Source organism: Arvicanthis niloticus, unplaced genomic scaffold (assembly GCF_011762505.2).
Source record: "Arvicanthis niloticus isolate mArvNil1 unplaced genomic scaffold, mArvNil1.pat.X pat_scaffold_480_arrow_ctg1, whole genome shotgun sequence".
Taxonomy (NCBI): domain Eukaryota; kingdom Metazoa; phylum Chordata; class Mammalia; order Rodentia; family Muridae; genus Arvicanthis; species Arvicanthis niloticus.
In genome coordinates this window covers 58,262-70,361 of record NW_023046114.1, presented here as the reverse complement: position 1 = coordinate 70,361, position 12,100 = coordinate 58,262, and the positions used below count along the sequence as shown (strand labels likewise).

At 51.3% G+C, this 12,100-nt stretch overlaps 1 protein-coding gene across 4 annotated transcripts; it reads left to right on the top strand.

The window, feature by feature from the left end:
* The first annotated feature begins 3,747 nt into the window (after window positions 1-3,747).
* On the top strand, window positions 3,748-11,812 carry LOC117702121 (tumor necrosis factor receptor superfamily member 14-like). 4 transcript variants are annotated; one of them, XM_076706381.1, is made up of 9 exons: window positions 3,748-3,892; window positions 4,281-4,418; window positions 5,125-5,233; window positions 5,672-5,797; window positions 6,966-7,121; window positions 7,895-7,985; window positions 9,049-9,203; window positions 9,947-9,978; window positions 10,137-11,812. In XM_076706381.1, the coding sequence occupies exons 2-9, from the start codon at window positions 4,314-4,316 to the stop codon at window positions 10,233-10,235; spliced, it is 873 nt and encodes a 290-aa protein (XP_076562496.1). In that variant the 5' UTR covers window positions 3,748-3,892; window positions 4,281-4,313; the 3' UTR covers window positions 10,236-11,812. The 4 variants fall into 4 exon arrangements, 3 of the variants coding, with proteins under 3 accessions (XP_076562496.1, XP_034349319.2, XP_034349317.2); XR_013070328.1 differs by lacking the exon at window positions 3,748-3,892 and having other exon boundaries at window positions 3,918-4,418; window positions 9,049-9,704; window positions 10,137-10,259; XM_034493428.2 differs by lacking the exon at window positions 3,748-3,892 and having other exon boundaries at window positions 3,918-4,418; window positions 10,140-11,812.
* The last annotated feature ends 288 nt before the right edge of the window (window positions 11,813-12,100 follow it).

Below are 12,100 nucleotides of genomic sequence, written 5' to 3'. Positions count from 1 at the left end.
ACAGGGACAAAAGGGGGATATGGGGATGGAACTGAACCCCAAGAGGCACAGAGAAGTGGACACAGACTGTGGCTAGGCCAACAGCAGGCACTGGGGAGAAGCACCCAAGGGTCAAGGAGAGGGGAGGCTGGGGTGTTCTTGTAGCTTGTAATGTACCCTTAAGCACTGCCTGGACACAGGTGTGGATAGAGGGTGTATTTATGGGCCCAGGATGAGACAGCATGGCAGGAGGGAGTGGATTCTAGGATTTCTATCGAGGTGGGTTCCTGGAACCCAGGGCCCATAGGAAGTAGCCAGAAAAGTCAGGTGTGGACAGTTGGCTTCTGTCCTGGTTCCCCATTCTAGGTCCCAGAGGAAAGTGGCCAAAAGTAAACAGGGGCAAGGTAGAGAAGGGGGCTACTGTGAACAGCAGACTGGATGTGGCAAGGTGTCTGTCTGAGGCAGCAGCTTAGAGCTTGGAGCTAGAGTCTGATCCAAAGACCAAGAGCCACTGTCACACGCACTTCTGCTTCAGCATCTGAATCCTGGAAAGCCCCTGGCTGCTGATCTCTGTCACGGCTCCCCGACCATCCGGTAGACCCTAGATCTCTGTCTTCTTTGTAGATGCTGGCCTCTGTTTCCAGTCCACCTCCACCAGGACAGCTGGAGCAGGAGTTCCCCCCCGCCCCCCGATCTTACCCATCCCAGCACATCTCTGGTGGTGTGATTAACCTTCTCCCTTCTTACCTCTTAACGATTCCTTCCTGGATGACCTTAGAGTCCGTTCCTCAGAGCTAGCTACTCTATCCACTCTCCACACAATACACAGCTCTCAGTGCAGAGTGTCTGTGTTCATGGCTGGCACTAATGGCTTCCGGCATGCCTGACCAACAGCAGACCTGATGGTTCAACTTGTGCCCTTAACTGAGAATGCTCTTCCGTCTTCTTCATCCTTCAGAAGCCCATGTGTCATGTACAGCCCATAGGAGTCTTGAACAACCAACCATGGCATCTGGCTCTTAGGATGGGTTTCCTCCCTAGGGTGAGGAGAACACTAGGACCTCACCTACATCTAGGACTGTGATCAAAATCTGTTTCTTCCAATTCGCTACCCACACTCACTACAAAAGAAAGAAGAAATATAATGGGGAAATTCCAGATGCTGGAGGCCATCCTGATGAGAGTCAGCACACCAGGATGACATCAGCACTACAGAGACCAAGGTGGGACTAGGGGAAGTCCTCCAGAGGACGGCTGAGTGACAGGGATAGGATTTGGGGAGAAGCTGTGTCTTGGGTCTTCTGCCCCTGTGGAGGTCAGAGGCTTTGCATGGGCATCTGTGTCTGTGATCAGATCTCCTCTGCCTTAGCTTCTCATCTGCAGCTGGCAGAAGAGCTGCACCCAGGGTGCCCTCCACAACCCCTGGACCAGATGGGCACCTGGAAGGAGATTGGGCTCGGGGCCTCTGGGCTCAGGGTCTGGATGGGACAGCCAAAGGGATCAGGATGGGCATAGAGTAGATGGAGACAGAAGGCAAACGCCCAGGCATGTTGGCATCCCTCCATCTGTCAGGTGGCAGAAATAAGGGGGTGAAGCCAGCAGGTAATAGGCAGTAGAGAATGCTTTGGTGGTGGGTAAGACCCGGAGCCAGTCTCTGCTGTCTGGCATTGTCACTGGGGGCCTGAACAAAGCCATCTGGTGATTGGCAGTGGACAGCCTGGGTTGAACAAGTAGGTCACCCTTAGTTTTTATTCAGGAGGTGATGAGGTAGTCCTACACAGTAATCCTTCAGAGATTAAAGAGTAGAAATGCGCCTCAGAGAAGACCTCAGTGAAGACATGCTGTTTAGGTCCGTCCATATTCACCACGGATAACATCTAGGGGACACTGACCGGCTTTCTCAGACCCAAGGCTTTTATGCTGGTGTCCGGTGGTGGAGGGATGGACAACCGCGCATTCCCCACTCGGCCAGACACTACATGGTGCCCATAAGCCCTGTGTATCTTGCTTCTGTTTTCCCAAGGGAATGATGATCTTGGATTGTGCATCACTGGGAATGGTGGCTTGGGAGCCCAGTGGAGGTCTTGTGGGGCTGTACCGGGTTCATCTGGATCCTCTGGCTTCCCACCCTGGGGCATGTCTCAAAGATCCCACAGACATGGAAACATGCTTGCAGCCCAGAGCCTTCTGTGTGTTCTGAGGTACCTGTGAGCTGTAGGGCTTTGGCCAATTCCCAGTGTTTACCTGTAGGATGGGGTACAAGATCTGCCTCTTCACTAGAGACCCCCACATCACTGTGTTGGACTGTCAGAGGCTGTCCACTCTGCATTGTCTACTACAGAGGCACACAGATGGCTGTGTGGGACAGCCTCTGTAACATACAGTGGATTCTTTCGTGTCCCTTTGGGGTGGGTTTCTGGAGGACTGTGGACTAGAACACTGGCTAGTTTCATGTCAACTTGACACAAGCTAGACTCACCTGAAAGGAGGCAATCTCCATTGTGAAAATGCCTTCATAAGATCAGGCTGTAAGGCATTTTCCTTATTAGTGACTGATGGGAGAGGGCCCAGCTCATTGTGGGCAGTGCCATCCCTGGGCTGGTGGTCCTAAATTTTATAAGAAAGCAGGCTGAACAAGCCATAGATAACAAGTCAGTAAGCAGCACCCTCCATAGCCTCTGCATCAGCTCCTTTCTCTAGGCACCAGCCCTTCTTGAGTTCCTGTCCTGACTTCCTCTGGTAAAGGACTACAATATGGAAGTGTAACCCAACCAACCCTCGCCTCCTCAAGTTGCTTTTGGTCATGGTGTTTCATCACTGCAATAGTAATTAAAACTTGAGTCAAGATCCAAGAGAGCTGTTGGCGGCCAGGGCCAGGTGTCCTCTAGCCTGGCTCCCAGGGTTCACTGGAACAGGGTGTGATCTAGGTGTGGGCAGGACTAGATTATGAGGAAAACCAGTCCAGGGCTGGGGTGCCAGCCAAACCTAAGAGTGTGGTGACCAATTCAGCTGGATGGAGCAATTATATGTGGTTAGTTTTGTCAGTAGAGGGGAGAGAGGCAGTAGCACAGTTCAAAGAATCTTGAGGAGTTTGATTTCTTGTGTTCCTCTGGAGTTCCTTAGTCCTCTCTGGAGCCTAGAGATCAAGCCAGCTCAATGCCAACAGGGTCTCAAGGGAGGGAGTGGGGTTTGAAAAAGAAAAACAATTAGACAAAATTATAACACGACTCGAGCCTGTACTGAGGCTGAAGCAGCCTTAGTTCTTTCTGCTTTTATATCATTCTAGGTATATCCAAAAAAAAAAAAAAGAAAGAAAAAAAGAAAAAAGAAAAAAGAAAAACCAACATGGTTAGTTCTTAGATCAAAGACAAAGTCATCAAGCGAAGTAGTAAACAAGGAGATCACACAGGAGAGTGATTAAGTAAAGTAGTAACCAAGAGGGTCACACAAGGTAGTAATTAAGTAAAGTTGTAAGCAAAGAGATCACATATGGTGGTAACTCAGCACAGTAGTAAAAGAAACCCCATGGTCACTGTTTCTGATATTCTTATCTGAGCTGACTTCCTGTCTGAGCCCAGTGACAAATCCCAAATTCCTAGAAGCAGTATCAAAAGCTCTCAACAGCCTAGGTCTACAGTAGGCCCCGCCTCCAGGCTCACTGAGGCCCATGAGCTCAGAGAATCCCAGCATACTATACCCTGTTGTCCTACTTGAAGTCTTCATTCTCATCTCCAAAGGAAAATTAGTCTGCTCTGCCTGGTTCCTCTCAGGGGACAGTTAGAGATGCCCAGAGCCTGCTCAAGGATGATAAGAAGTCCTGCTATGTTCTTAGAAGATAAAAGGTTGGCTCCTGTTGCTAGGGCCGTATATGCTCAGAAGCGTATAGGCTGAAGAACCGGGCAGTGAGCCACTGGTAATGGGGATATCCCTGAGGCGGTGTCTGGGAAGTGACTAGAGGCTTCTAGGGGAGGGTCCTGGTCGTGCCAGAGGGGTGTGTTGGGAGGTGGGTCAGAAGATCAAGTTCCCAGTTCCCTGAGGCTGAGAGGTTCCTATTTCAGTCTGTCAGAAAATTCAAGGTGTTTGCAGTGACCTGGGAGAAAGACATACTTCCAGAGGGTATATATGCGGGCTGGAAGAACTTGCTAGTGTCCCTGTACTGTGTCTAAAGCAGAGGCTTTGTTTGGACTTTGGGGCCCTTCTAGAACCACGCCCCGGTGTACTTAGTACGCCCCATCTGCCTCTAACAGAGCTCAGTCAGAAACACTACGTTTCTCTTTCATTTTCACTTTTTTTTTGCCGAGGCTCATGAGAGTGTGTGAGGAGGTCCAGAGCCCATGGGGCTCCTGTCCTGCAGTGTCTTGATCAAGAAAATGGAACCTCTCCCAGGATGGGGGTCGTCACCCTGGAGCCAGGCCCCTACAGACAACATCTTCAGGCTGGTGAGTTCTTGAGCCCTTTACAGCCTCCAAGCTCCAGCCACAGATCACCGCAGACATTTCCTGTCTCTTGACTCTGTCTGGACAGTTAGTTCTTGTTGCTGGCTTTCCAAATCCCTGGAGATAATTGAGAACAATTCAGGCTGGGGGGAGAGGGGGAGCTACAGGCAGGCCAGGCCTCTGCCCCTCCACCTCCGGCCTCCACTCACAGACACCTGCTGTGGCTCTCTTTCAAGAGCCAGAGATGGTGCCATGGGCATAGTAGCCCTCGGCAGACTCTTGGCTGTCCCTGGACAGCCCCTGTAGCAAGAGGCCAACCACATGCAGCTCTGTTCCTGAGGATAAGCACCTTCATATAGTGGAGACAGAGATCAGGGTAGACTAGCAGGAGCCAGAGTGTCTGTTCTGTTTGCTCAAGTAGGATACACTATCAGTCAGCCCCACTACCCCCACCCGGGGGCTCGGAATTCTGAAAAGCCTATTCCCAGCCCCAGCTGACCCTGCTGCCTCTCAGGTCCTATATCTCAGGCAATGTAGTCAGAAGGCAAGTTAAGCAGGCTGGACTAGAACCCCTTCTTACAGAGACACTGTGGTTGTGCTGCTGCTTTCTTACTGCAAGGAGAGCATGAACTGAGGCCTGGGCCAGCCTTGGGGAGGGAGCCATAAGGATGGAAAGAATCTTTCCCTCCAACACTCACCCCATTCCCAGGTGCTGTGTGTCTTCCTTTTGAACTTGCTGCAGCGCATCTCCACCCAGCCCTTGTGCAGACAGAAGGAGTTCTCTGTGGGGGATGAGTGCTGCCCCATGTGCAACCCAGGTAGGAGCTCCCAGGAGGCAGTGTTGGCCCAGGGAAGAACTCCTGTCTTGAGCCTCTGGGCCTCTGGGTCTTCAGTCCGATGGCTGCCGTGTTCAATTCAGGGATAGTCCCCAGCAGCCTGTAGTCCTCAGTGTCTGGGACCTTTGAAGCTGCACTGCCTGGGGTGGGCCTGGGGGATAGGGCAGGCTCTGTGTCAGCATAACCAGAGGCAGAGACTGAAAGTGGGTTGGAGTCAGAGCCAGTTCTGAGTGGTTGGAGGCCCCACTCCGAGCTTCTGAATTGCTCACAGAGAGCACACAGAAGGCGGATGGGCCAGCAAGTCCTGTGGGGCCTTAGTTGTCATTGGTGCCGTACTTGCTGGACCCACATGAGGGTACAGGGAAGGCTTCTGTAGGTTACCTCTCACCCCTGCTGAGGAACTGTGGGTCCTGGCCGCAGGTTACCACGTGAAGCAGGCCTGCAGTGAGGACACAGGCACAGTGTGTGCCCCCTGTCCTCCACAGACATATACCGCCCATCCAAATGGCCTGAGCAACTGTCTGCCCTGTGGAGTCTGTGATCCAGGTAGGAGCTCCTGAGGAGGTGTGGTGTGCTGGAGCACTTGAGCTCAGGCATTGGCTCCTGATCTTCCCTGCTCTTGTGAGCAGGTTCTCAGTTTGTCTGCCCCCTCTGGCCACTGAGATCCCACTGTCCTGCTTCTTTTTCTCCCCTTCTATCTGGTTCATGTGGGTGATGAGAGGCTCTTTCCTGCCTTAGTTTCCCTGCCTGTGAAGGGGCTTTTACATGGGGTGGGGATTAATGTCACACACACACACACACACACACACACACACACACACACACACACATTTTCTTCATATGAAGGAACCCAGGAAAGGCTCACTCGCAGACTGGTGGCTGCCTGGGCCTGGGCAGACTTAGATGAGGACACAGGTCCTAGAATGTTCGAAACTGTAAGGTAGCCAGCACTACTGCTCCCACCACAGCCCCACACTCTCCAGACACTAGCTTTTGTTGACTCTGGATTTATTGCAGTGCCCATATGCTGTTGGCATCACGCTCCCCACAAGGATGACCCTGTGCTTACTCATAGTGTGTGCAGAGGGTTGTCCTCACCCCCTACTGAGGATGACCCCGTACCTATCACAGTGTGCAAACGGAGATGACCTCAACCTTACAGAAGGGGAACCCCTATGCTCACACACAGTGCCCTCATGGGGTCAGCCTCACTCCTACCGAGAGATTCTGTACCTATTAGCACAGTTCCCATAAACAGTCGGCTCAGACCTAGAGGCAGAAGGCTGCCATTCCCATTGAAGAAGATACTGAGATTCCATCCCTACTGGATGGCAGAGCCTACCAAATCCACTTCCATGGCTGTGGGTACATAGATTGGGAGTCCTGCTTTCTGGAGTAGGAGAAAACAGAGGCAAGGACGATTCAGACTTGGTCAAAACCCAGGTCCCGGGGCTTGAACCACTCTGTGACCCTATCAGTCCTATACCTGCTCTATGACACTGCTCAGAGACACTGTGCTATCTGGCTCCCCCTGTAGGACAAACCTGGTATCACATGTGGTCAGCCTTGAGCCTCCTGTGAGTGGGCAGGTGGTGGGTAGCCTCTGGCAGGTGAAGCTGTGCAGAATCTGACCCGGGTACATTGGGGCGGCTGGAGGATGGGTGCTCCCCCAAATCCCTTGCTGGTGCTCCCATGGCCTTGTCTCTGACGGCAGACATGGGCCTGCTGACCTGGCAAGAGTGCTCCAGCAGGAACGACACTGTGTGCAGATGCATCCCAGGCCACTTCTGTGAGACGCAGAATGGGGAGCACTGTTCCACATGCTTGCCACACACGGCCTGCCTTCCAGGACAGAGGGTACAGAAGAGAGGTGAGCTGGCCTACTGAAAGTTTTTTTTGGAGGCCACCCTTGTTCCAGTGCACCTGCTGCCTGGGGTCTAGAAAACCTCTAGGTTAAGGATTTCAGAAGGAACAGAACAGAAATCTTGTCCAACCCTAGGGCACCCACACACCCACCCTAAACCAGTCCTGGTGGCAAGAGAGGAGAGAGTGCTTAAGGTTCTCAGGAGGAGGGCGAGACAGCAGAAGATTAAGGAGAGGAGAGGGGAGCACAGGGGGACAGGAAAAGGCCGAACTCAAACTCAGAATCTGGAAGATTCAGAAAGAAAAAAGCTTTCTGGTGAGAGTCAGGAGTAGGACAGAGGGCAGAGGAGGAGGGAAGGAGAGCTGGAGCAGCACCATTGGCTTCCACTTCTGGTCTAACCTCATCTATCCAGCCTCGGGTCTAACCTCAGCTATCCTGCCTCAGCTCAGATGCTTTGTGGGAAGCCTGACTCATAAACTGTCCCCAACCCCACTACTCACCTAGATGTGAGGGCTGGCTTTGCCTTCTGTCTGGCATCTGGCCACGCCCCCCTGGGTTATTATAGCAGGATTTTCCATGTCTAGGATGTCCTAAAACTACCCAGCCCCTTCTCACTTAGTCTCACGGTGCGATCTACTAACACAGCTCCCTCTACCAGCCACAGAGTATTATGTATTGGAAGGTTCCAGAATAGACAGCTCCCAGGCCCCACCCCAGGGAAGCCCAGGTCCCTGCAACCCTGAACCCAGCTCCTCTGCTTGCCCCTCTTCACTTCCCAGGTACTTACAGACAGGACACTGTGTGTGCTGACTGCCTAACAGGGACCTTCTCACTTGGAGGGACTCAGGAGGAATGCCTGCCCTGGACCAAGTAGGTGACTAGCACCCTGGGGAAGGAACTACTCTGTTCCCCTGGGAGATGAGTAGCCACACCCAGCTGAGCTGCATCCTGGGTAGGCAGAGCAATATGGAGTCTTAGCAAGGACTCCACAGGCTGTGGCCAGTTCCCACTGTATGATCTTAGGACCAAGAAGTCAAAGATATGGAAATTCTCTGTACTTCTGTAGTTGGGGGTGAGGGGGTGTGCTGATTGTAAGATTTAGTCAGTGTTTCTATGACTGTGAAGAGACACCGTGACCACAGCAACTCTTATAGAGGAAAACACGTGATTGAGGCTGGCTTACAATTCAGAGGTTTAGCCCATGTCATGTGGGAAGCATGGCAGTATGCAGGCTGACATGGTTCTAGAGTTGTAGCTGGGAGTTCTATATCTGGATACATCTGGATCGGCAGCAGGAGGAGAGACTGACACTGGGCCTGGCTTGAGCATCTGAAACCCCAAAGCCCACCCCCCAGTGACACACTTCCTCCAAAAGCTCACACCTACTCCAACGAGGAGGTGTTCCTAATAGTGCCCCTCCCTATGAGCCTATGGGGGTCATTTTCATTCAAAGCACCACCACAATGTTCTCAGGTGAGGCCCCTTCTCCACCTGAGTCAGGATCCCTTCAGTGTGGGTCTCAGACTCCAGAGCTAACCTGAGAACTCAGGATCTCTGAGGATAGCTAGGCTTCCTTGGGTGATCCCTAGGGAAGGGCATCAACTCATCCTCTCTTTACTGAGGTCAGTTCAGTCTCCAACTTTGACCCTAGCACCCCTCTCTTTCTCCCTCCTTCCTTCCCTCTTCCTCCTCCTCCTCTTCCTCTCTTTTTTTGCTTCCATTTCTACCCTGCTCCTCCATTCCCTCCTCTTCTCTGTTTCCCCATGAAGGGCTTTAAAACTGTAACCGACCTAAGTCCTATCTCAGAGCTGTTATACCAGCTGATAGGTTCTGAATTGCATAGACCCCATCTCGCTCCCCGACATTGCCCAGTCTGCTGACCTGTCCCCACGGCTTAGGTTTTCCAACATGTCCCATGGCTGCTCTCTCCTAGGTGCAGTGCACTTCAACAGGAAGTAACACGTGGGACCAGCAGCACAGACACCACCTGCTCCTCCTGGGTCTTCTTGTCCATCCTTCTGGGACTTGTGATAGTGGGAATTGGGATAGCTGCATTTCTCATTTACAAGCGAAGACACCTGCATTCCAGTGAGCAACAACCCATCCTTCCAGGGCTCAGGGCTCCAGGAGTGGTCCCAGGGTCTTTGTAAAGTCTGGATCTATAGTGGCTAGTGGTAGAGCCCTTCCTCAGAGCCTAGCTGTCAGGTGGCCTCTCTAGGACCCTCCATTCTTCCCTCTTCCCTCCTCCTTCTTTTCCTTATTTCTTTCCTTCCTTTCGTTGTTCAGTCTCAGCTGTGTCTGGCTGAGTTGGGCTCTAGAGACCAGCTTGCAGACCAAATCAGGCCTGGGAAGCTCTGGGTCATGCTTCAGAGAAAAAAAAAAAAAACAAAAAAACAATGGCCAGGAAGGCCACTCTCTTGTCAGTGAGGAAGCATACCTCTGTGTGCTCATCCCTGGGTGCTCCTCATGTAGGAGGCCTCTTCCCTAGGCTCTGCAGATGGGCCAGGTAGCCTATTCCCCTTTCTTCCCAAGTTAAGTCCCCACTCATAGGAGTGAGCAGGTTCCAGGTTCCCCAACACTGCAAAGCAGGTGAGTGGTTGACTTTGGCCTTCAGGAAGGTGGGCAGGGATCTACTTTTTTTTTTTTACCTGGTGGGCCTCCTGTGGGTCTTGACACATGTCCAAAGCTTACTTCTTCTTCTGGTAGTGAGGGTCAGACTCTAGAGGTAGATCACACAGCTGGAAGCCCAGAATGTGGGTTTTTTTATTGCTGTGTGATTGTCTCCCCTCTTGCTTCAGCCTCTCCCATGACTCAGTGTCCTTCTGTTACAGGCCCAGTGGCCAGGGAGCTGGAGCCTTTCCAGGTATCATTGCTAGGGGTGTTTGGATCGGGGAGGAGGTTCCAACTGGTTGAAGGAGCCAACTCCATTGTCTACAGCTAAGCTTTACATGTCCCCGAGAACCATGCAGTCCCCAGCTTGGTGCCTGAGAGTCAGGAATTCACCTTGGGTTTCTTTGGCAGCAGGAGCAACAGGAGAACACTATCAGGTTTCCAGTCACCGAAGTTGGGCTTGCTGTGACCGAGGACGAGACAGCCTCCAACTGCACGAATCCTGGGTGACAAGACACCTAGGAGACCTAGGTGGGAAGCTTCCATATGTCAGGCATGGCAGATGCCCTGGGCTGCTTCAGCGTCACACAGCAGTGGAGATGTGCTCATGGCTCAGGGTCTAGGAGTTGCTTTGCCATTCTTAGTGTTAAATGGGGTCATCTGCTTCCATCCCAACACTAAGAGGTGGTGATCCAAAGTCTGAATCAATGACAGCTACCACTGCCCCTATGTCTTACTTCCCGGCTTTTCCAGTCAGCCCATAGTAGCTCTATCTAAACCTTAGGCCTCTGTCCTGGAAATGTTAAGCCTAGGCCTGCTTATCCAGAGGGCTGGAGAACACTGCCTCCTGGGGCCAGGGTGCATGTGATGAGACAGGAATATGACATTAGTGGGTTTTATTTTGAAGTTTCTGGGGCTGAAATCTAGCCCATACCAGGCAAGTGCTTTATTCCTGAGTTATGTTCTCAAGACTCTGTTTTTACTTTGAGGCAAAATCATACGAAATTGTCTGGGTCAACTTTGGACTCCTTCTGTATCTTGGGAAAGCCTTAAACTTGGCCCTTCTATTTCCGCTTCCCAAATAGCACTGTGATTACCTGCGTGGTCCTCCAGACTGGGTGGGCCAATACTCTCTATTCTTCTCCTCTGTGTGTGTGTGTGTATGTGCGTGTATGTGCGTGTATGTGTGTGTATGTATGTGTATGTGTGTATGTGTGTGTATGTGTGTATGTGTGTATCTGTGTGTGTATGTGTGTGTGTATGTGTGTGTGTATGTGTGTATGTGTGTGTACGTGTGTATCTGTGTGTGTATGTGCGTGTATGTGCGTGTATGTGTGTATGTGCATGTATGTGCGTGTATGTGTGTATGTGCATGTATGTGCATGTATGTGTGTATGTGTATGTGCGTGTATGTGCGTGTATGTGTGTATGTGTGTGTATGTGTGTATCTGTGTGTGTGTATCTGTGTGTGTGTATGTGTGTGTATGTGCGTGTATGTGTGTATGTGTGTGTATATGTGTATCTGTGTGTGTGTATGTGTGTGTGTATGTGTGTGTGTACACACACATACAAACACACATACTCATGCTTTATCTTCTTTTTCTGCTGGCCCCAGAAAATCAGGTTTTGCTCTTTCGCTGTTTCGCCGGCCCCAGAAAGTTTTCTGCAGGCTCCAGAGAACTTAAGCTTTACTCCTTCAGATAAAACTCTGCTGCGGGATTGATTAATCCCCAACTCCACAGCTCTCCTCAGTGTACCTGACCTGTCGAAGCTGGTCTTCGGCACTTGTTCCATAGTAGCTAACCATCTCGAGCTAGCCTGGAGCTCACCAATTCAGTTAGCTTGGTCTACCACTGTGCCCTGAGCCCCAGATACCCCCTTGGCTCTGTCTTCTCAGTGTTGGGACTAGGTTCTGGGTAGCACTAAGTCAAACTTTTAAAGCAGATTCTGGGGATGAACTCAGTTTCAAGAACGTAGGTCCTTATGCTATAAAGCATGCACTATGGTGACAGAACCACTCCCCTGGCTTCAGAATAAATTTCTAAGTTATTTTCTGCTTGTCATAGGGAATAAATATTTTTGTTACATGCCTTGTCTCTATCTTGTATCTCACCAAACATCTGTCCTGTGAGAACAATGATGGCTATTCCAAGGTGACTATGTTCCCATGTCACATAGTCACTTGGAGAGGGGCCTTCACTGGCAGGAGATGCGGTCACTCTTGCTGATGTTTCTGTTCATCCTGTTCAGTGATTGATTTCATCACTGCCATATTTTCTGGGCCCCATGTTTCTGTGGGCATCTTTTCCAATAGGATTCTTTGAACATCTCCCATCACTTCATGGGAGTGACTGCCTGTCAAGCCGAGTGCTGTG

Bases quoted from the DNA above. Each gene is read 5' to 3' on its own strand.
- LOC117702121 (XM_076706381.1), top strand. From the start codon at position 4,314: ATGGGGCTCCTGTCCTGCAGTGTCTTGATCAAGAAAATGGAACCTCTC. The intron at 5,234-5,671 runs GTAGGAGCTCCC...TCCTGGCCGCAG, and splicing joins CTGCCCCATGTGCAACCCAG to GTTACCACGTGAAGCAGGCC. The intron at 9,979-10,136 runs GTATCATTGCTA...TTTCTTTGGCAG, and splicing joins GGGAGCTGGAGCCTTTCCAG to CAGGAGCAACAGGAGAACAC.